The sequence below is a fragment of the Choloepus didactylus genome, chromosome 1 (assembly GCF_015220235.1).
Source record: "Choloepus didactylus isolate mChoDid1 chromosome 1, mChoDid1.pri, whole genome shotgun sequence".
NCBI lineage: Eukaryota > Metazoa > Chordata > Mammalia > Pilosa > Megalonychidae > Choloepus > Choloepus didactylus.
This window is the reverse complement of record NC_051307.1, coordinates 215,806,530-215,829,919: the sequence shown is the minus strand read 5'-3', so window position 1 is coordinate 215,829,919 and position 23,390 is coordinate 215,806,530. Positions and strand designations below refer to the sequence as shown.

At 41.3% G+C, this 23,390-nt stretch overlaps 1 protein-coding gene across 5 annotated transcripts in view; it reads right to left on the bottom strand.

Moving 5' to 3' along the window:
• Positions 1 to 23,390, bottom strand: part of PTPRG (protein tyrosine phosphatase receptor type G) — a 686,843-nt gene that overhangs the window by 142,492 nt on the left and 520,961 nt on the right. For all 5 annotated transcript variants that reach the window (XM_037799495.1, XM_037799505.1, XM_037799497.1 and 2 more), the window contains one exon: positions 12,348 to 12,414. In XM_037799495.1, the coding sequence (XP_037655423.1) occupies positions 12,348 to 12,414 (67 nt within the window). The remainder of the gene's footprint in view (positions 1 to 12,347; positions 12,415 to 23,390) is intronic.

The following is a 23,390-nucleotide window of genomic DNA, read 5'->3' as shown; positions in this document are numbered from 1 at the left end:
GGTTACATAGGAAAAAAGAAAGCCCTTTATAAAATATAATGAACAATCAACATATAGATTAGGCCTGCACAGTAACAAAGAATTATGGAATTTTATTGACTATATATATATATACCCATGAACAAAATATTACATTTGAAGGTGTTTGGAAAGCATGTGGCAGTCGCTAGGGGAAAAGAACCTGAACCACCTCAAAAAAGGAATCAACCAATTTTAGGGAAGTATTTAGAATATACTAACTATAGAGAGCCCAAAAATGGTTTAGTTTCTTCAGGGTTCCCCAAACTTCTTATAAGGAACAGCAATTAACTTTCTTAAATGCATAAGATCACCAGGGCAGGACTGGCCTTCTGTTTGGTGTTGGGAAGGGTAAGGAGGGTGACAGTGGAAAGAACTCGAAGTGGGGGGTCAAAGATCTATGACAGCACTGCTCAAACTTTATGTATGCAAATCACCTGGGGAGCTTGTTAAAATGCAGATTCTGGTCTACGAGGTGTGGGGTGGAGGCTGAGATTCTGCTATTTTAATAAGCTGCATTTTTAAAAATGCTGATGTAACTACACTTGAGTAGCCAGTTTCCATGAGGACTGTGTCAACGGCCCCGACAACTTCTGCAGGCTCATCCACTTCTACCTTCTCCCTCTTAGGTACAGCCACACAGGCCTCTTTGTGGTCCCATGATCACACTAGGTAAAAAAAATCCTACCCCAGGCCCTTTGCACTACCCCCTCACTGTGCCTCGAATACTTTGTCACTGCTCTATCCATGGCTGGCTTAGGACCAAATGCTCCTCAGCTACTAATAATTTAGTCATATCTGAATGATTCACTTCTCAATGAGTTCTGCCCTGATCACTAGCAATTTTAAGGGTAAGCTCATTGAAAAGGAAGTTATTTGATTTAAAACCTGAAGGCGGTGAGAAAGTAAGTCATGGGGCTATTTGGGGAGAACATTCCAAGCAGAAGGAAAAGGGATTCTGCTTGGTGGGTGACTAGAGTGACGTGAGAAAGAAGGTAAGTATAAGAAAACTTCAATAGCCTGAAATCAACAGGCCCTAGGAGAAAAACAGCTGTGGGTAAGTATAATCTGTAATATGGCTAAAAATGGTAAAAAAGCCACATTATGGAGTGAAACACAGAGTCGGCAGGGCTGGGCTGTCTGGATGTACCACGAATGTGCTGTGTGGCTTGGGAGGAGTCATCAGTCTGACAGGCTGGTGACAGACAGGAATCCCACACAGTGCCTTACAGGAGTAGGTCCTTTACACATGGCTGAATCCATTTGTCAAACGAACTCACTAAGTAACTCTAAGCCCAAAATGGGTAAACCATGGCCTGGGGGCCAAACCTAGCCTGCTGCCTGTTTCTGTAAATGCAGTTTTATTGGCTCATAGTTTACGTATCTTCTACAGCTGCAGAGGAGAGTAGTTCAAACAGAGAAAATATGGCCTTCAAAGCCTAGAATATTTACTATCTGGTCTGTACAGAGAGAGTTTAAAATATATGGCAACAAGCAATGATATTATTTGGGCCCAGGAAGCAAAATAAGGGGGCCAACTACATGGCAGGGAGAGGCATGAGGCTTTCCACCAGTGGACAAGGACTAGGTGCCTACTCCCTGGCCTTCCTGACATGCACAGTCCAGAGAAAATCCCAGAGGCCCAAAATATGGCACAAATAACTATTGTTGTAGGGTGTGGGCACCTGGAGAGACACTCCAAGGTCAGGAAACAGCCGCTCCACCCAGACTCGAAGACATCCAGCCTCCCCGGCTCTACTGATGATTTCAGTTGACCAAAAGTGGCATTTTGATTTAAGCATTGATGTTTGAATGAAACATATGTTGACATTTATATTTCCAAAGAGGGAATACATGAAGAATGCAGTCTTGTCAACAATTAAGAAAGTGAACATGACATTTAAATTATACAGTCCTATAGTGAGAAAAACACACTATTAGTACCGTACAGTTTCACTGCTTGCTTCTCTCCCCTAGATGGCTCTAGCAGCTACGAGTAACATGGCACATACATTCTTTTAGCTTCCTTTTGATGCTCTGTAAATGACTTAATTCACAGAGAAGAAACTGAAGCACACAGAGATAAGTGATTTTGACAATAATCAGGGAGTTAGTTGATGTTGGAACTAGGAGTCAAACGAACGCAGAGTGGAAAGGGAATGCATTTCAGAGTCCAACTCAAATCTTTGCTCCACTGTGTGAACTGGGATAAATTAGCTATCCTCTGTGAACCTCAATGTGTCCATCTATAAAATGGGATTAAGAACTCTTACTTCATTGTGCTACTGCTGGGATTAAAGGAGATTATATGTACAGTACCTCTCGGCAGCTTTGTCACCACTGTCATCATCTTCACTATTTCATTTTATTTTGTATGGCCCAACTAAGTCAAACAACATACATTCTATTTCAATAGCCAGGCAGTGATGGAGGCAGAACTCAGAGCTCCGTGATTGCTCCCTGTCTTCGCACGGCCTCTGCAATTCAACTCAAGTAAGCAGAAAACAACTATAGCAATGATGATGGTGCTGCGGCAGCAACAACAGCTGACACCGAGAACTTACCATTTTCCTGGCACAGCTATGTACCATAAGGCACTGAATCCTCAGGACAATCCAATAAGGCTAGTACTATATTAACTCATTTTGCAGTGGAGAACACTGAGCCCACAAAGAGTTTAACTGCGCATCAAAGCAGAGCTGTGTGCAAACCCAAAGGCTACACAACCGTGCCTCTCCCACACCAACGTGGTACATATCTGGCTGGGTAAGAAAAGCACACAGGTAGGCAAGCACTTTAGCAAGCACATTTGCAGTATATAATGAGACCTATTTTTAAATGCTCTCTTTGCTCTCCACATTCCACTAAACAACCAGGAAAAGGGCATTTCCCTGAACTCCCCAAATCCTATTCAAATGATAAAAAACACTGACAAAGGTGGCGGCCAATGAGAACTGGCTTCAAATTCAAACCTAACCTACAAGAAATCACTTCTGAAGTCTTTTTATGTGTTAAAACTATTGTTAACCACACGATTAGTGATAAAATAGAAGTTGCACAGCATCCCATTTCCTGGCTTTGGATAAAAAAAGAGATGGAAATAGCTCACTTCTATGGTGGTGATTTTGACACATTGAAATCCAGGAAATTGTGGAAATCACTTAAGTGTGTCTGTTTCTAGAAGATTTTGAGATCAAAGGTATTCAGACAAACATCTGTCTTTCCTGCATCCATAACAGACATGAGCCAATTAGTCAAGACTAGGCTGAGACTTATTTATAACACACTTCCAGAAAGTTCCAAGTAATTAAATCTGGAAACATAAGCTTCCAACTGGAAGTTTTGTCGTGTGTTAAGATGTTCAAGACTGCCAGTGAGTAGTTGAAAATATAGCCTTGGTTGTCCCATTCAAAAGGGAGATAATAATTTGGATGATTTCTTTCTTTAAAGTTAAAGAAAGGTTAACATTAAAACAAAACACTATTACTTCAGTTGAGACATATTTGGGTTACGTGAAGATTTGGGTAAGATCAAAACTGAAACCCACCTCTGTAATGTCTACCAACAGTAAGTATATGACCTGAGTGGATATTTACATTGTCCCAAAGAAAAACTTGACACAATTACACAGCAATGCCTATCTAAACATAAACAAACAACTGGCTGAAGACAACAACAGTAGTTGCTACATCACTCTGGTTTAAAACAGGGGTTGGTAAACTTTTTCTCTAAATGGCTAGATAGTAAATATTTAAGGTTTGTGAGCCCTGACAATCTCTGTCACAACAACTCAACTCCGTCATTGTAATACAAAAGCAGTCATACACAAATGAGTGTGGCTGTATTTCAATAAAACTTTATTGACAAAAACAGGCAGTGGGCCAGACTAGGTCCACAAACTGCAGTTTGCTGAATCCTGATGTGGAGGGCACTGAACACATGCCAGATGCCCTTGTTCTCTGTGCTTTCTCCATTCCAATGCATTTAGTCATAATACTCTCGAGGCAGGTGCTTTCACCATCCACATTTCACAGAGGTGGAAACTCAGGTACTGAGAGATTAAGAAATTTGTACAGGATCACACATATGCCAAGGTGAAGAACCATAATTCAAACCCAAGACAACTTAAACTCTGAAGGACTGTTCCTATGAGTCAGATTTAAAATGAAAAATAACAAGATTCCATTAATTTAAAAAGTATTCCATAATTCTGTTTTTTTCTAACTGATAATTTTGCAGGGAAATAACACCGGTTTTTCTGACCTTCAGCACAAAGCATGAGGAAAAAAAAAAGATTTCCCCATGAGACTATGATTTTCCAAGGGCAAATGCCCTTACTGTTCATCATTTTACCCTCAGCATCTTGGTTAGCATTTATTAGGTACTGAGTGGATAGAAAGATGGATGGAGTCTGTTTTCAAAGGAGCTTGAAATTCTCACACACACACACACACACATACACACACACACGGAGGCAAGAACCCCTTAAACCACATCAACTCATCCATACTCTGTCTTCTTGCTGCTGAATTATAATGACACAAATTCTCATTTCTACTTAATATTTCTTTCCAGAATCCTCTTGCTCTAGAATTTATCCTCTATTTTCCAAAGTTCATGCAGGATATTTTTCAGAAACTTCAGCATTTAGCCACAGACAGATAGTTTATCTTGAGATGTTAGACCCCAGAGACAATCATAATGGCACCAGGTGACAATGACAGATTATGGTCCCGCTAAATACTTCTTCACTCACTCCTTCAACAGAGCCTGTATGATGAGCCTCTATCAAGGCTGAGAGAGACAGCAGGTGACCTTGGCAGAGGACAGAGGGAGATAGTCTGGGACCGAGGGCCAGCTGGAAGCCACAAAGACCTTGATTCCCCTCTGGGCTGGATCACTTCTCAAGGTGCGACCCTAGGCCAGTCACCCAGCCGCCACGCACTTCACTGGCCTTTCTTTTCCACGGAAAGGGTGGTTCTATCTCAGAGGGTTTCTGGATACTGTGACATTGAGTAAACCACACTGGCACCATGGTGGCAAGGAGCCTTGTGCTTTTAGACTTTTCACTAGACACTCCATCCCCTTTGCTTCAGATTTCTCTTTTCTAAATTCCAAAAGGAGATATTTGCTTCCAAAGTCATCTCTAAATGATAAATCCCAAGGTAGCCACTGTTCTTTCTTTGGCCTGCAGTCAATTTGTAGAGAGAACAAACAGCCTGTCAGGAGTACTTATGGTAAAAAGTTAGGGAAAAAATTCTGTTACTCCCCTCTTTGCTTGTTGCAAAGCCATGCAGTACCTGATGTGTCCTGGAGGAAAGCAATGTCTGAATCTCTTCCTTTCTAGTGCTAATCCTTGTCTTCTTTGATTGTGATTGTGAAATATAATGCACATGCAGAAAGGTACATAAAACACACATGTACTGTTGACAAATAATTCTAAAGGGAACCCTGGTATGCCAGGACCCCGGACAGGAAGAGACCAGGGCTACCCCCTCAGGTCACAATCCCATCCCACCCCATGGTAACCACCACCTTCATTTAAAAAATATTCATGACTTTGCTTCTCTTTTAGTTTTACCATGTACATATGCACCCCTAAAAAATACAGGTTAGGTTTTCCCATTTTGAACTTTATGTTCAAGAATACTGCATGTATTCTCTGATATCTTGCTTTACTTGCTCAATTTTACGGTCCTCAGATGTATGCATGGTGATGAATAGTGAAGGAGTGCATTCCTTCTCATGGTGGTAAAATGTTCTATTTTGTGATAGATGGATGTGTATTGTAGGTAGGTAGATAGGTAGGTAGGTAAGAAGGATGGAAGGGAGGGAGGAGGAAGGATTAACGTGTCATGCTGTGTTTATGCAGCCTGCTGATAGTGGGCATTTGAGTTGTTTTTAGGTTGGGACAATTGGGAAAAACACTGCCACAAACATTCTTGCACACACTTTTGGCTATAATTCTACCTGGGTATGTACTCTTGTTTTTGTGTAAATTGCAAGTTCATTATTTTTAACTGCCATGTAATATTCCATTATATGAATATATCACAACTTGTATACCTCTTCTCCCACTGATGGACATTTGGGCTGATTCCAGTTCTTGGCTCTTATGAAAAAAGCTGCTATATACAAGTCTCTGTGTAGACATTTATCTTGGGTATATACCTAAGTGAGGAATTGCCAACTCAGAGAGGAGGGCATAGGTGTAACTTCAGCGAACAGCCTCACAGCTAACTCTGGTACAAACCTCTGTATCTCCCCACAGCATAGCGGTATCTCAGTAGCACCACCCTAATTTTTCTTAAGTAGAGTATCTGCAGCCTGCAACACAATGGGGACTGTGTAAGACAAGGTCTACCTACTGCTTTGAAAGTAATTCAGCTTACATACCCAGTCTGTACACTCCTCCAAGTTATTTTTTATCCCAGATAGCTCAATTCCAACAGGTGGGGTATGGAAAAAAAGGGTAGATGTCACAGTGCCAGCATTTTCCACTGCATGAAAACACTTGGCAGGGTACTCACTTGACGAATATTTGCACATTTATTTTACTTCTTTCCTTTCTGCTAGAGGTGTGCATTGACTCCAGCTATTCTAGGGCTTTGCTGAATGTCCCAGGACAGGGATAAATTGGGGTTAAAACCCCAAAAAGTGAACCCAGTGAATACACTAGTCTCCTGGGAAAGCTATTCTGCAAGCAAAGTTTTGATTTTGTCATAGTCCCAAGGTTCACTGCTGGGTTTTGACAAGAAAAGCTTACAAGAGCCTCATTTTGTGACATTAATAGAAGGGTGTTCTCAGGTGAAAATTCATCTGTACTTTCCTTGGTATCTTTCTCGGAAAAGCCTGGGAAGGGAGGACAGGGAGAAGAGCCGTATTACTTTGTCCAGTGGAAGATTTCGTCATGTCTGAAGCTATTTCTAACCTTCCCCCTCACATTTCCTCTGGAGGAGAGAGAAGCCTCCCTGCTCACCAAGGTGGTACATTCAGTGGGGGAGGAAAGTGATGGTGAGGAGGGGGCTGGGAAAAAAAGGAAAAACAGACAAAGCTCAACAATCAATCACTATCAGCAAGTTTCCTTCCAAAACATAAAAATGGTCTTTTTTCATATGATTGTCATGAGGGAATAGTTTAGTGTTTCAATGCCTTTTTGACTGTATTCTAGAACATGCAGACAAACAGCCTCCTGGATTTTCTCTGGGTGGGTATTATGAAAAGGAATTAAAAAGTAGGCAATCCAAAAACTTGAAAGAAAAAAAAGTACACTTTTCCACTGACATAGCACATAATATAGATATATTTCTTAGCAGTGGCCAATTGGGTAAAACTATGTAAAGGGAAGGCTACATTTCTACACCAATTCACACACAGGTTTATTTTTTATATGGGTCTTAAACAAATTAGGACTAGCCTAGATTTTTTGGAACCAACATTTATATCAGACCTGGCTACCCCGAGTGCTGGGCCTTGTACACAGAAAGTACTTAACAGCTGTAAATGATTGAATCAACGTAGTGAATGGAATTAACAATTTCTTCCTAAATCTTTCCTCTCCAGTGGACACTGGTGGTAGTATAAACCAAATACTGAACTGAATACATTTTGGTGCTTCTATCTGTTGCTTGGTGGATAGACGGAACCAAAATCAATGGCAAATCGACTCTCTCCATTGTCATATTTCTTCCTGGCTCTCCTATTGTGAAAATCACAATTCAAATAGAAGAAAGGATGATAAAAAACAGCATTTTGTATCGCCAAGAGGTTTCCATCTGTGTCTCTCCAGCATGAGAAGCAATGTCACCCTGCTCAGAGCCTCCAACGTGCCTTGCCCTTGCTCACCTCCAGACATCTTCATCTCCACTGGGCCCTCTGCTGGAAACCTTGTCCTCCCCACTCTGCTTGGACAATATCTAGTCACCTTTTAGGTCTTAATGTTCACTTTCTCTGAGAGGCCTTCTCTAAAGCCCAAAGTCTGAGTTAAGTTTGCTGTGCTCACTCTTGAATGCAATCCCACATTTAACCGTTCTCTCTCAGTGAGGGCAAAGTGCCTGTGTGCTTTGCTCTCTACCCTCAGGCTAGCATCCCAGGGGACTTACAGCAGGCACTCAATAAATACCAGTAAAATGAACAAGCACTGTTTGCAGGGACCTCTGACACTTTAAAAGTGAAGGGGATCAAGTAGAAAATCCTTCCGGAAATGTTTTAGGGAAGGTGTCTTTGGAAGGAAGAGGTGAACCTCTGTGCAGCCTAAGACCTTCCTTCTAGAGACAACCTGCTGCGCCTTCGGGACCCGCCAGGCTGTTCGCACCGAGGCCACTCTCTCCCTGAGATGCTCCAGCCTGTGCCTGAACAGAGGGAACACGAGAGCCAGAGCCCTCCTGCCCAGCACAGCCTCGGCTCCGGGTGCTCCACTGGTCTGGCCAAGACTCCCTTGGAGCTGTCTTCAGCCAATCCTCTCTCCTTCCATAATGCCGGAACCCCTGCTCCCAACCCTCTCCCCACCTACTATCCTTTATCCTTCTCAGGCAGCCCCTCCCTCAAAAAGGCTGTCTTGCATTTACGATTCCTTCTTGGCATCTGCTTCCCAGAGACCCCTAACTGGCCAACTGCCAAGTATCATTGGTCGTTATGACCATTTTAGTTGAAGCATTTTAGCTGAAGGAGCATAGAAGTATCTTCCTAATAAAACAACATTCTCAATGAGAAATTAACATTCTAAGATACGACTCCCAGGGCTGAAGAAATAACAGCCAATTCAGAGCTGTCACAGAAATCTGTATTGATTTTTCTCTTTACACATCTCTGTCATCATTCCCCAGCCAGGGCACAATTATTTATGTTCCATCAAATTAACAGATCATTCAAATCCCTCAAAGACCTTCAACATTAAAAATGCTTCTAGTTCTAACAAAAGCTCCTTTTTTTTTTATATTTCAAACATCCATTCCCTTTTGGAAAAATGACAGAAGTGATAAAGGTTATCAAAAAGGAAGCCAGCAACAGCCTGAGAACTGAGAGTAAACATTATGTTTCCAAGACAATCCTACTGCTTTCTCTTTCTGATCAAAGCAAACCCAAGTGGGCTTGAATTTCTTCTCCCCTTCATGCAATTTTATATTTTGATATTTTCACCTGTATGTTTCCTTGATTCACCCATTTGGCTAATATTTACTGAGCAGTACTATTTGCCATTAGAACGAGCCACAGAGACATGGTTTCCTGCCCTTCCGGAGCTTACACTCTAGAAGGAAACATCTGAATAAATAAATAGACAAAATTATTTGAGATACTTTTAAATACTTTGAAGAAAGAGACCTGGGAACATATGAGTAAATAAATAGACAAAATTATTTGAGATACTCTCTCTAACTGAGCCACCTCAGCAGGTGAATTCACTGCCGTCTCCCCTACGTGGGACCCGACTCCCGGGGTGTAAATCTCCCTGGCAGTGCAGGATATGACTCCTGGGGATGAATTTGGACCCGGCATCGTGGAATTAAGAATATCTTCTTGACCAAAACGGGGATGCAAAATGAGATGAAATAATTTCAGTGGCTGAGACATTTCAAATGGAGTCTAGAGGTCACTCTGGTGGACATTCTTATGCACTATATAGATAACACCTCATCGGTTTTAATGTATTGGAATAGCTGGAAATAAATACCTGAAACTAACAAATTCCAGCCCAGTAGTCTGGACTCCTGAAGACAACTGTATAATAATGTATATTACAAGGGTTGACAGTGTGATTGTGAAAAGCTTGTGGATCACACTCCCTTTATCTACTGTACGGATGGATGAGTAGAAAAATGGGGACAAAAACTAAATGACAAATAGGGTGGGATGGGGGAGATGGTTTGGGTGTTCTTTTTTTACTTTTATTTTTTATTCTTATTCTGATTCTTTCTGACGTAAGGAAAATGTTCATAAATAGATTGGGGTGATGAATGCATAACTATATGATCGTACTGTGAACAGTTGATTGCATACCATGGATGATTGTACGGTATGTGAATATATTTCAATAAAACTGAATTAAAAAAAAATTATTTGAGATAGTTTTTAAGTGCTTTGAAGAAAGAGACCTAGGATGACGTGAGAGGGAGTGATGTGAGAGGGAAAGAGGTAAGTAATCCGATAGGATGATTACAAGAGGACTTTCTGCAGAGGGAAAATCTGAACTGAGACTTGAAATCATGAGGGGCAGATAGCCCTGCCAAGAGCTAAGGGAAGAATCCTCTTGACAGAGGAAACAGCAGCACATGTGGACGCTGGGGTAACACACGCTGGGCAGGCTGGAGAATGGGAAGGCAGTCACTTCATCTCCCTGCCACCCAGGCCTGGAGGGTGTCTGTCCTAATCGTTGCTCTAACTCTGTGATCCCACGATGTGGGCATGCCACATATTTTTGCTGAATTATTACATGCCACATATTTTTTGCTTTGGTGGGTAATTGTTTTTTGCAGGTCTCCTCTGACTTCCCAATTAGAGAGTAAGGGGGAAACTACATCCCAGTATCTCTGCTACCCCCCAAATGCCAGGAAAGTTGTCCTATTGTAACAGTCACTTAGAAGGTGGTTGTGGATGATGGGGAAGGAGAATACAACCCACAGGTCATGAGCTAAATGGTAACGGTGCAGTGACTTTACCGAGATTTGGGGAAATGGGAATTAAAGGAAGCTATGGCTTATCTTAACACATGGAATCTCCTTCAATCATCATTATGGAAACAAGATTACACAGATCGACTCAAATGCTATAGCTGGTAGAAGGCTTTCTTCTTGCTGAAGAATAGTTGCTTCTTTTGAAGACCCTAAAACTCTTCACGGTGTTCTTCAAAAAGGCAAAGAATTTGGTGAAAGAGGCAGAAGAGTCACAAGGAAGGAAGATCTATCCATCATTTACTACATTCCAATCATAATCTACACTATGGGCTAGAATTTCAGTAAGGAGTTTAATCAACCAATCATCCATGGGGATCTTCTGGGAAAGGAGCTCAGAATAAACAGCACATTATCCACAACACCAGCTTTCCTTACCCTTTTGAGGCTGCCCAGAGCACAAAAGTGAATCTGCCTGTCCCTCAAAACCGCCACCACCAATGTCAAAAAACAAATGTGCACTGAATCAGAACCATTTTTGGCAAAGGTGTTTTATTCCCTGGGGGTACCTTCGTCATTGCACTTACTTTTGTTAAGTACAATCTACTTTCCAACTCAGGATGAGGGGTTTACTTTACAGACAAAAATTAAAATTGAACACTGGAAAGAAGCAATGGAAACGTTCTAAAATGAAAACCTCCATGGAGTGCTATCAATACTCTTTTTTTTAACTTTCATTAGTTTTACCTAATATAACCTACTATACTATTGAACAATTGAGAGAACAGAATAATTAATCCAAAATCCTATTTGCTTCAGTTGAACACTGGCAACTGGTTTTAGTTTCCCAGGAGAGAGGGAGAAAGACGTTTGTTAAGCTCTACAGAGCTGGCTAATACGTAAAGACAATCCTACACTAAAGGTATAAAGATGTTTTATCACAGCCGTGGAGATGAAGGGGAGATTTATGATGGTTCCTAATGCTATTTCTGTCAATGTCTTTGGAATTCTAATTAGATTATTAAAACTTTGCAAATCATTACATTACATGGAGACTCCACACCTCACTGTAGCAAAGGTACTTTTGAAATTAGAGGACCCTGATGTCATAGGTAATGATGCATTGCCGATAATAAAATTGCAGGGAAATTCCTCCAATAAAAACCAGTTGGAAAAGACAGAACCCATTTATCTTATTTTCTCTCCCAGTTTTTGCCTGAGGATAAGATATCTGGTGCACAGAACAATGGCCTAGCCTTTTCCATTCCAGTAGTAGCTGACGATGCATGCTCACCTGCTGCAAAGTTTAACCGACTGTCAAGCTACTTAAACTTTTTTTTATAAGTTCCCTAAATCTGAGAGGCAAATCAAGAAATTTATAAATGCAAAGAAACTTGGAAGAAGAATATTTTTGGGAGAGATCTGAGACAAAGGCAGGTTCAATGCATCTGAATGGTACACATGTCGGGAGTTTTGATTTATTACATATGTTTTCAAAGTGGTACCCGAAAAGAAACAAATTGCTTATGGTTAACCCACACCCATTTGAAGGTAATAAACTGGTTTACTCTTTACCCATCAAATAATGGCTCTAATGCCCTTCGACATCAGTGGATGAGGAACGGGTATCGTTCTTTGTCCTCTTCAAGATAACCCCGTTCCTTTAGGGAGAGAGCCTCACCCTTCGCATCTGGCAAAAGGAAGTGTACATGGCTTACTTACCATGATGTACGACGCCCTTCAACCCATGGATAATAGGATCCAGTGCTGAATTGTCCCTCGGACTGACCTACATGTAAAGGAAACATGATTGGTTAAATCTATTCTGGCATCAGGCACAACAGCCTCAGCTTAATCTTCTACAAAGAAGGGGAAAAATAGATGTTATCTAGCAAGTTGCTTAGGTCTCACATATACCAGGGCTCTCACCCAATGCAGGAGATTTATGACATAATAAAATCAAGTGAGGAAGTCTAAATCAAAAGGGAGAAACTTCTCAGAATACATTATAACAGGAGAAATGCCATAGCCCTAGCGAAATCTTAAAAGGCAACTGCAGGAATTTCTCCTTGTTTTGTTTTATTAAAAGTAAGCTCTGATCAGCTACAAAGTCCCTGAAAGTCATCAGAGAGCAATCCATCATTGACCGAATATTTCAGTACCTTCTGGTGATTGTATTTTTTTCCCTTCTTTTAGAAAAGGCATCTCCTCCCTGCCATCCTATTAACCTTTCTAGGGACCCCAGGCTTCTAAGGAGTCCCTAAGGGGCATTCCAAAGAGTTACTCAAAGCAAGAGAAGAGGGGGGAGGATCTCCAGAAGGCAATGTCATCCACCTTCCTTTTGTTCTGGGGTTCTGAATACCCCACACGTTAAGTCTTTTTGATCTTGATCACACCTGGCCTTTTCCTGAACTTTCTGATGTTACTTAGGAGAAATCCTCATTCTTGCCCTTTCAAGAAGATTAAAAACCCATCATCATATTGTAATCATGGTTTTTAAGTACCTTCTTCTAGACATATACTGACACATGTACAAATGAAACAAAATGTCTGGGATTCGATTCAATATAATCCAGGAGCAGACAGCAGAGGGAGTGAGTGGGCACAGATGTAACAACACAGCCCATGAGTCAGTAAATTTAGATCTTTGGTCATGATAAGACTTTCTCTACTCTCATGTATGCTTAGCTTTTTTTTTCAAAAGAAAGAGTCTTTTAAAATCCATTATTTGTAGTCAGCATAGCTCCTGATTTTTTCCCAGGGACAGTATTTATATCTAATCCACTTCTAGCGTAATGAGGTTGACATATTGATAAATCTCTTAATGTGTAGCAAGATCCAATTTGATGTTTCCAAGTTAATTCACAGGAATCCAGGTTCATCTTTAAGCTAAATTTTATAGTGACTGAACTTTTTCCACAGCCTTCCACCCTTACAAACTCTCCCTCTAGGCCTGCTGCTCCTAGTTTGCTGTCTCTGGCAATAATCCATGCTTCACACATTTCCTTCTTTCCTCTGCTTCAATGTCTCCAGGTTAGATCAGTGATTCTCAGCGGGGAGCGGTTTAGCTCCCCCACCCCAGGGGGGACATTAGGCCATACTTGGAGACATTTTTGGTCACAGATAGGGATGTGGTATAGGGGCGGGCTGGAGAGTGGAGGTGGGTATAAGGTGCCACTGACATCAACTATCAAGTGGGTGGAAGCCAGGGGTGCTGCTGAACATCCCATAATACTCAGGATACACTTCTATAAAAAAGGATTTTCTGGTTCAAAATATCAATAATGCCGAGGTTGGAAGTTCTGAGTTAATAGAGATTACACATAAATATTTGGAACCCTGAATTATGACTAAATTCAGAACACAGGTGTCACTAGGCATAGTCTTATGTTTACGGACTAAAAAAATGATTTGGAATTTGGTACTACATCATCAACACTATAAGTACACAAAAAAATGAGCAGTGAATAGGAATCCAGATACCAAGGTATAATTCTAGGAGTTGGCATGAGTGCAACTCCAAAGGGCCTGAATAGAAGCTCAAGCCAGGGATTTAACATACTGGTTGTAGCATGAAACATTCTTGAAAAGCAAACATCCGCAGAACACACCAAATCAAAATTGTATACAAAGAAAAATCACATTTGCACCACAGCAAATAATTTGTCAAAATTAAAACCATTGTCAAAAATGGAAACACAATTCAAGAATGCAAGATTAGAAAGCCTACCAGTAAATGTGGCCAGATTTCCAAAGTGACAGAATAAAATAAGAGCCCAGAGAAAAACCCCATATCAAATTGAAGTGGCAGACCAAAAACAGATGGTCTTCCTTACCCTCAGTTCAGTCTGGTGGAGATGTTCGTGAGAGTTAAACTATCAGGAATTACTCTAACATCTCTGGGAGATGGCAATGTGCTGGTTTGTATATATTACGTCCCCCAGAAAAAGTCATATTTTTTGATACAATCTTGTGAGGGAAGACGTATTAGTGTTGATTAGACTGGAACCTATTTGTTCAGTGTTTCCATGGAGATGTGACTCAATCAACTATGTGCGAGACCTTTCATTGGATTATTTCCATGGAGATACTGCCCCACCCATTCAGGCGTGGGTCTTTATTGGATCACTGGAGTACTTTTAAAAGAGCCATACAGGCCCAGACACAAAGCAACTGTGAGTGACATTTTGAAGAGCTGCAGCTGAGAGACACATTTTGAAGATGGCCATTGGAAGCTGACACTGACATTTTGGATAAAGGCATTTTGAAACCAGAATTCTGGAGTAGACACCAGCCATGTGTCTTCCCAGCTAACAGAGGTTTTCCGGATGCCAATGGGCATCATCCAGTGAAGGTACCCTATTGTTGATACATTACCTTGGACACTTTATGGCCATAAGACTGTAACTGTGTAACCAAATAAACCCCCTTTATAAAAGCCAATCCATTCCTGGTATTTTGCAAAAAGGCAGCATTAGCTAACCAGAACAGCACAAAGGCCCAAATTCCTCCCTTCCCTGTCACCTGCATACATCTCTGCAATCTGATTTTGCCACCATTTCCATCAGATTATATCAATTTCTCTACCATTTGCAATGGGCTTGCCTTGGCCACTGGGACATTAGGAACATCATGCAGACAGACTGGGAAACAGGGGCTTACCCTTTCTTGCTGCCATTTGGAATCTGAGACCGCGAAGTGAAGAAGCCCAGGCTAGCCTCCTGGAGGCGGAGAGGCCAAATGAAGAGTACACAAGCAGTCCTGGCCAAGTTCATTCTAGACCCACCAGCCTGCAAACCACCAGACAGGTGAGTGAGTCCATTCTAGACTACCCAGCCTCAGTTGAACCACTTGCAGTCTGCAGAGACCAGGCCAGCTAACTTAGACCAGAAGACCTGACCAGCCAAACCACCACTGTCAAAAATGGAATTACAATTCAAGAATGTGAGATAAGAGCGACTACCAGAAAACATTTGCAGGCAAAAAAGATGGTCTTCTGATTGTTGTTTTGATCAGGTTTGGGGACTGGTCATATAGCAAAAATTAACTGTTGCAGTTTCTAGGAGTGTGTACGGGGATGGAGGATGGGGGGACAGTTATGACATCAATAATTTTCTGAACCAATACACTTTGCTTATGGTTTGTCATAAAGGTTTCCCAGTGAGATTTCGCATCATGAGATACAGCTTTTGTTGTCCACCGATCAATTTGTGCTTACCTAAAACTGTGCTCTCTTGCCTAGCAAATCTCATGGATACTCTGATCTTCAGTCCCAACTGCAGGGGGATGCTTTACAAGTCAGACTTAATGCATTTAGTCTTATTTAATGATATAAATGCTCAAGGAAAGTGTTCCTAGCCCTCCATGACTGACACCCACAAATGGTATTTGTAGACTGTTCTGGTTTGCTAAAGCGCTAGAAATACATAGTGTCAGAAATAGATGTGCTTTTCCAATAGGGGTTTATTAGTTCAATGGGGATTTACAGTTCTCAGGCCATGAAAATGACAAACTAAGGCATCAATAAGAGGATACCTTCACTGAAGAAAGGCGAATGGCATCTGAAAGGCACATGGGAAGGCATGTGGCTGGTATCTGCTGTTCCTTTGCTCCTGGGTTGCGTTGCTTTCAGCTTCTGATTCCACTGGCTTTTTCTTTAAAAGTTCTCACTTAGCTTCTCTGGGGCAAACAATGGGCTTCATCTCCAAATGTCTGGGTCTATGTCTCCAAAACGTCTCTGGGTGTTTTCTCTCTAAGCATCTTGGCTTTTTATCCTCTCACAGAGGATGCTAGTAAACTAATTAAGACTCACCTTGAAAGGGTGGGGTCACATCTCCATGGAAACAACCAAATCAAAGATCCCATCCATGATAAGTCTGTACCCACGAGATGGAATAAAAGAACAAGGCTTTTGTGGGGGGCATAATAGATTCAAAACAGCACATAGAGAACGCAAGAAAAAAATAACCAGGCATCTTAATCCAGGTTTGATTTCTGGTCTTATCTGAATCTCTCAGCTCTGTGACCAATTACTCAGGCCTGGCCTCATTCAAGTTCAGATTCTAACCCCTAGATTCTAAGCAACCCCAGAAATGGAAAACTTTCTATAGTGCCCCATTCACCTCTGCAGCCTCCTTTGCTGGTTGATATGGCTGGAGTTGAGAAGGGGGTAAGGAGGAAGGGAGAAACTGCAGATTACTTGCTGGTCAAAGTAACTTGTTAAGAATACTGAGCTCACTCTCTAAACTATGTCTTGGTTCCAAAACTCAGGGTGGGGAATCCAAATGGAATGCTATTAAGTGGGTTCATTCCAGTAAGACACTCACTGTTTTAATTGGAGATAAATCTGCCACTTAAAATAATTCATGGGCATAAGTTAAGCAATTTGGGCAGATTGTAAGTAAGCCAACAGTGAAGAAGGCTGTCTTAGCATGTCGGCATTCTGGTTTCCATCCAGGTACAGAAGCCATGGGATGGGGAGACATGGACTTCTGAGTCAGATATAAGTCCTTTGAGCTTCTGGTTACCTGTGAAATGAAGATAAGCTTTCATAGTATTGTTATGAGTTTTAAATGTGCAAAACCCAAGAATATAATGCTGAGTACAAATGCAGCATCCAGTAAGAGAGACATATAAATACTGGACAAGTTTACCCGAACACTCAAAATTCAATGAATGTCAAACAACAACATTCTGAAGCTTCAGAATGTGCTTTGTGTTAAAAGTAACACCTACTTGAGTTCAAATTTCAAAAGATCCAAATTTATGTTTTATTTGACATCCACTCAATTTTATAATGTGCTGCTACTTTTAAAGACCACGTGAGGAGTCTTCCTGGCTCTTGAAATTTGCTTCCCTCCACTTTAAGATCAAAGGAGTTATGTAGTAATACTGAGAAGGCAGCAATTGCACAAATGAGCTTAAATGGACTGGGAGAAATGGAGAACCTCCTTTCCCTCTGGATCCTGTGCTCTCATTGCAAAATTTAGCTCCTGGCACTTCCATTTTAGAACAGCTTTCGTGGCATTAGTCACCTTCAGAAGACGGCAGGCAAATGCAAAGGAGGACCCTGAATGAAAGAGAATGGGCAATATAGGATTCAGCAGGCCATCAAATTAGTAGCCAAGTTATCAATAATCTCTAGAGCTCTGTCTATGATCTGGGCTTTACACGAAGGGCCTGCGTTTATTCCTGCTTGAAGCAAAATGAAATGGAAGCAGGGAGTCCCCATCAAACAGCACGTGCCTGGGTTCAGGAAGGTCCTGTCATTCACTCTTTCTGTTCTCCATGCTGGGTGGCCCTTGACGCAGATCCTAATAATCTTCAATCTATCAGGTCCTGGCCATCTGCTAAATAGGACGGCCAAGACAATCTCCTTGCCTTGAATCAGATATCGCCAGCTGCTCCTTCAGGCCCGTAAACATCACATCCAGCCAATATCCTCTTGTGGGAAAAAGGATTTATGCCTGCTGAGGGTGAATGGCAACTCTGCTAACAGCAGCTGTGGAGGAAAGTGACGAGCAGCAGGACCAGAGAAGTTGCATGGCCTTCCTGAATTGCAGAGATGAAGATCCATCTGCCCCGATGGTTAGCAGGTAATGGTATCTTCAGAAGCTTCAGTGCCTTGTTAGGACAAGGGCAAGTACTTTGTATAAAAGCTGATTTCAGAGCTGATTTTCTTCTCCTTCCATGCCCCTTCTTTAAAGAGCCATACAGTAAAGATGCTCCAGTTTCTTTTATTCTGATTTTAACATCTTAACCTTTCCTCCTCTTTTAAGTTGCCACTCACCAGATTTGATTCAAGCTGTGTTCAAGAGTTTCCCGGCATAAAGCACTGATAGCTTCTTTAATTTTTGTGCCTCTGCATTTCAGTTAGGCCTTACCAGGAGACAGAGTGCTGACTGGATTCTTTTATTGATATATTAAACATTTGCCAATAATTTAGGGAATCTATGTTTAGAAGACAATTCTAGCATTAAACCGCTGACCACTAAGCTATATTGAAAACAGGCTCTTGAAAAAATCTGTAGAAGTCTTTTCCTGCCCCTCCTCTTTCTAATACTCAAAAAAGCACTTTTCTTCTTTCACAGTCTTTAGTCTCAGTTTCTGAGGTAGAAATTTCTTTTCCCCTATTGACATCCCAACATCATTTTTTTTCTATTCTCTCCTGACGGTCCCTGCTGCAATGACATTACAAAAGCAGATTCAGAGGTGTCTGTGCATTTAGCATCCCAAACTGCCGTGGGGTGAAGTTGGATAGAAAAACAGACACACAACTCAGAACGAGGCACGACAAGGAAAACAGGATCTCTGCAGAACTGTAGGACTTTCAATGAATTGAAGGATTTTATTCTCCTAGGCAACTAAATGCAATTAACCGAGTGTGGATTCCTGATCAGAAGGCTTGGTTTAAATTCAGCTGAAGTTCCAGAATCATACATTAAGCCTAATCTAATAGATACGCAATTCATCACAGAAGCATCTCACAAGAGAAGTGAGCGCTCCAGTTCGAGGGGAAGGGCATGGCCCTGTATCATCATCTATTTTCCAGCACTTGACAGGGACAGACTCCTGGGACTGGTTTCCATTGGCAGATGAGAAAAGTCCTAATACTCATCCATGGCAAAGGATTAATAGCAAAAGGAAACACAATTATAAATGCTAACAGGATTCACTCTCCCCACCTTCAAATGGAGCTTCTGCATTGACACAGCTTACTTACTCTTAATTCATAATATCAGTGGAAACAAGTCAATTCCCAAGTTATTCATCTCCAGAGAACTGAGATTCATGGCCACAGAAGGCCACAGAGGAATTGAATTTGATGCTCCGGGATTACTTAATATTGGACCTATCCCTTTCCCCTTCTCCAGCCCACCAGGGTATTTACCATCTAATTGTCAGACTTGGCCTGGAGGAGTCCATTACTGGAAAATCCAAACCCCGCAGGGCGGCAGCAAGGACTAGGAGCAAATCTGCACAACTGCACACATCCTGCCAGCAGTAGTAGGCCTGCCTGTTGTTAATCCAGACGATTTCTCATTTTCATGAGGCTCAAACTGTCCTGGGGGGAATGTATGGTGCCAATTCCTCTGGCTCTGGACTCATCCAACACTCAATTTCAAAGCCAAAGCAGAGGAGTGGGATGGAGGAGGCAGGCTGAGGCACCTGGCAAATGCAACTTCCATAGGGGCCCACATGATAGTTTTTGTCCTTCTTTGTCTTTTTGATATATTGGGTTTGAGTGCCAGGAAAGTTGGGAGAGAGCCTCTTCAGAAGTTCAGCACCCAGATCTCAGAACCCACCTGCCCCGTCTCTACCAATGTTCCTAAAATAAAGGTTACTACTGAACTGGAAAGAAGCGAAAAAGAAATTCCAAACTAACAAAACGCAACCTAGAGTCTTAAGCTACAACGCAAATCATTTCACACAAATATTGTCATGACCTTTGAATAAAACATTACCACAAAAAAAAAAAAAGGTATAAGATCTGGGGAAGCCTGGGGCGAAAGAAGCTTATTTCAGGTCCAGCGACTTGTCTATAAGTTTCCCTTGATTTGGTGTGGCAGTGTTGGACAACTTTGACTTTCACTTGTTAATAATCCTGTCATGCACTGAAAAGCCCCAACAATATCAAAGGCTTAAGGGAGAAAGCAGAGCCCACTGTTTTCACCTGTAACAACCAACTTCAACCAAAACACATTAGATGTGAACTCTCACCCTTGCTTTTTCATTCCCTTGAAGCAAAAAGCTGCTCGGGGCACTCTATTTACAAAAGACGCAGAGCCCAGAAAGCACTGTGTGGGGACTGCTCTAAATACCCACCATGTATGCAGCAAGAAACATGTACGAGACAAAGCATATCAAATCAAAGGGGTTGCCAGATTGATCCTTCTGCTGAAGGAATCCTTCTTAGGAGCAGGTGAAGTCATCACTTTTGATATAAATGAAGTTCAGTAACCAAGCTTCCAGATGGGATTATCAGGGATGGGGAAGACTATGCAAATATTATGTAGCTATCATACATAAAATATTAAAATGACTTTGCTCATCTTATAGTTGTATTAAGAAGTGATGGGGGTGCTATGTGGGACCTGACTCCCAGGGGTGTAAATCTCGCTGGCAATGCAGGATATGACTCCCAGGGATGAATCTGGACCCGGCATCATGGGATTGAGAACATCTTATTGACCAAAAAGGGAAGCGAAATGAAATGAAAAAACCTTCACTGGCTGAGAGATTTCAAATGGAGTCGAGAGGTCACTCTGGTGGACATTCTTACTCACTATATAGATAACACTTTTTAGGTTTTAATGTATTGGAACAGCTAGAAGTAAACACCTGAAACTATCAAACTCCAACCCAGTAGTCCGGACTCTTGAAGATGATTGTATAACAATGTAGATTACGAGGGGTAACAGTGTGATTGCGAAAACCTTGTGGATCGCACTCCCTTTATCCAATGTATGGATGGATGAGTAGAAAAATGGCGATAAAAACTAAATGAAAAATAAGGTGGGATAGGGGGATAATTTGAGTGTTCTTTTTTACTTTTATTTTTTATTCTGATTCTTTCTGATGTAAGGAAAATGTTCAAAAATACACTGGAGTGATGAATGAATGACTATATGATGGTACTTGGAACAGCTGATTGTCCACCATGGATGACTGTATGGTATGTGAGTATATCGCAATAAAACTGAATTTAATTAAAAAAAAAAAAAAAAGAAGTGATGGGGGGGGAAATGATATGGTGCCCTTAGCCCACATTACAAGAATCCAGTTCTCATGCACTCAACAATTATGAAGTGAGTGCCTACTACATGCTGTGGTGAGTTGACTCTAAGATGACTCCCTCTGCAATACTGACTCTTGCTGAGTGTGAGCTGGATCTAGTGGCTTGCTTTTAACCTGAAAGATACAGCAAAAGCAACGGAATGTCACACCCATGATTCGGATTTAATTAAGAGATATTGAACTAATTTAATTAATATTAAATTTAATTAATTTAATATTTTTATAATAAATTTTTAAATTTTCATAATAATATATAAATTTATAATTTATAATTGGAATGATATTATAAATTTATAATTAGAAATATATAAATTTATAATTTTTATAATTAATATATTTTTAAAATTAATATTAATTTAATTAATTTAACTAAGAAGAGATTATAATGTCCCTCTTGCTAGCAGACTCTCACTCCGGCCTTCTCAAGCTTACACAATTTGGTAAAGTAAACCGCTGTTGGAGAAGCCCACGTGACAAGGAACTGAAGGGAGGAACTGAGACCCTCAGTTAAACTGCCCTTGAAGAAGTAAATTCTGCCAAACTGAGGGAGCCCCCACGAAGCTGAAAGTCTAGTTCTAGCTCCCACAGAGTGCAAGAGGACCCTGGCTCCCATAAAGAATTTGTACTTCACCATATTCCTCACACTACTAGATCAGCTTTCAAAAGGCAGTTCCCTTCTTTCTGAATAAACTCTAGCCCCTCAAAGTCCTGAGTTGTTTCTCTCTCAGCTGAACCTTCAGATGAGACTTCAGCCGTGGAAAGCACCCTGACTGTAGCCTTGTGAGAGGCCTGAAGCAGAGGAGGCACAAAAACTGTGCGATGATACATGTATGTCATTTTAACTTGCTCAATTTGTGGTAATTTCTTATGCGCCAATAGATAACCATGTGTTGAGAACTGGGTCCTGGGATGCACCAAAGAGTGTCCCCCTCATAGAGCTGCGAGTCTAGTTCTACCTCCCACAGAGGGGATGAGGACTCTGGCTCCCATAGGAATCCCCACATCACCAGTTTCCTTATGCTGGTTCATCAGTTATCATTACTCTGATTAAACTCCAGCCTGCCATCAACCTGAGCTGCTGTGTTGCATCACAGCTTCCAGAGTTCAAGGGGAAGCAATATGTTTAGAATCCAAGCTCCAACCAGGAAAACTTGGCAAAATTAAACAGCAACTCCCAAATGGAGCTAATGAAACACCAATTATCAGTTCTCGGACAAAGAGATTTCAGTGACTTTTAAGTTTAAACAAAGACAGAAAACCAATGAACTGCAACACCAAACCTAAGGCCTTGATGATAAAAGCTGTCCCTGAGCAAGGTGCAGCCCCTGATGCACTGGTGTGAACAGCTGTTGTTTCTGATTCTCAGCAACCAAGTTAAGTGCAAACTAATTACACATCCCAATGTGTTTTGGGGGAGTGGATTGGGGTTGAGGTGGGGTATTTCTCTCAGTGCTTCCTTTGGAGCACTGGATGGATGACCCCATGATGTAGTGTCTGAAGACTGATTTAAGTATCAATTCAGTCTCCTAAGCAATGTCTCACAGGGCATTCCCTATTTCAAACCATGCACAGATGTAAGGGGCTGGGTGCCTGATAATATAACGGAGACTTATGCACCCTGTCACTATCCTCTGAAATAAACTTGTAAACTCGTCCAAAACTGCACTTAATCCACAGACAACCAGTGAAAACTACTTCCAGGAAGCTATCATTAAAGCTGGTAGAGCATCTGATTTAAGACCATTACTTAAACAATATTGGAGAGCAAAAGGATTATGTAAAGACAAACATCTTTAAATCCACAAATTTCGTAAATTCCTTTCCAGTGGGTGGTAGGCTAAATAAAGGTCAGTCCCATCTCAAGGAGGACACAGATTAATGCTAACTGAACATTTGGGCTTTGTATTTAAAATGCACCTGAGTTCAACAGAGGATAAAATTAAATTGCAATGAGGAAAGACAAAATCT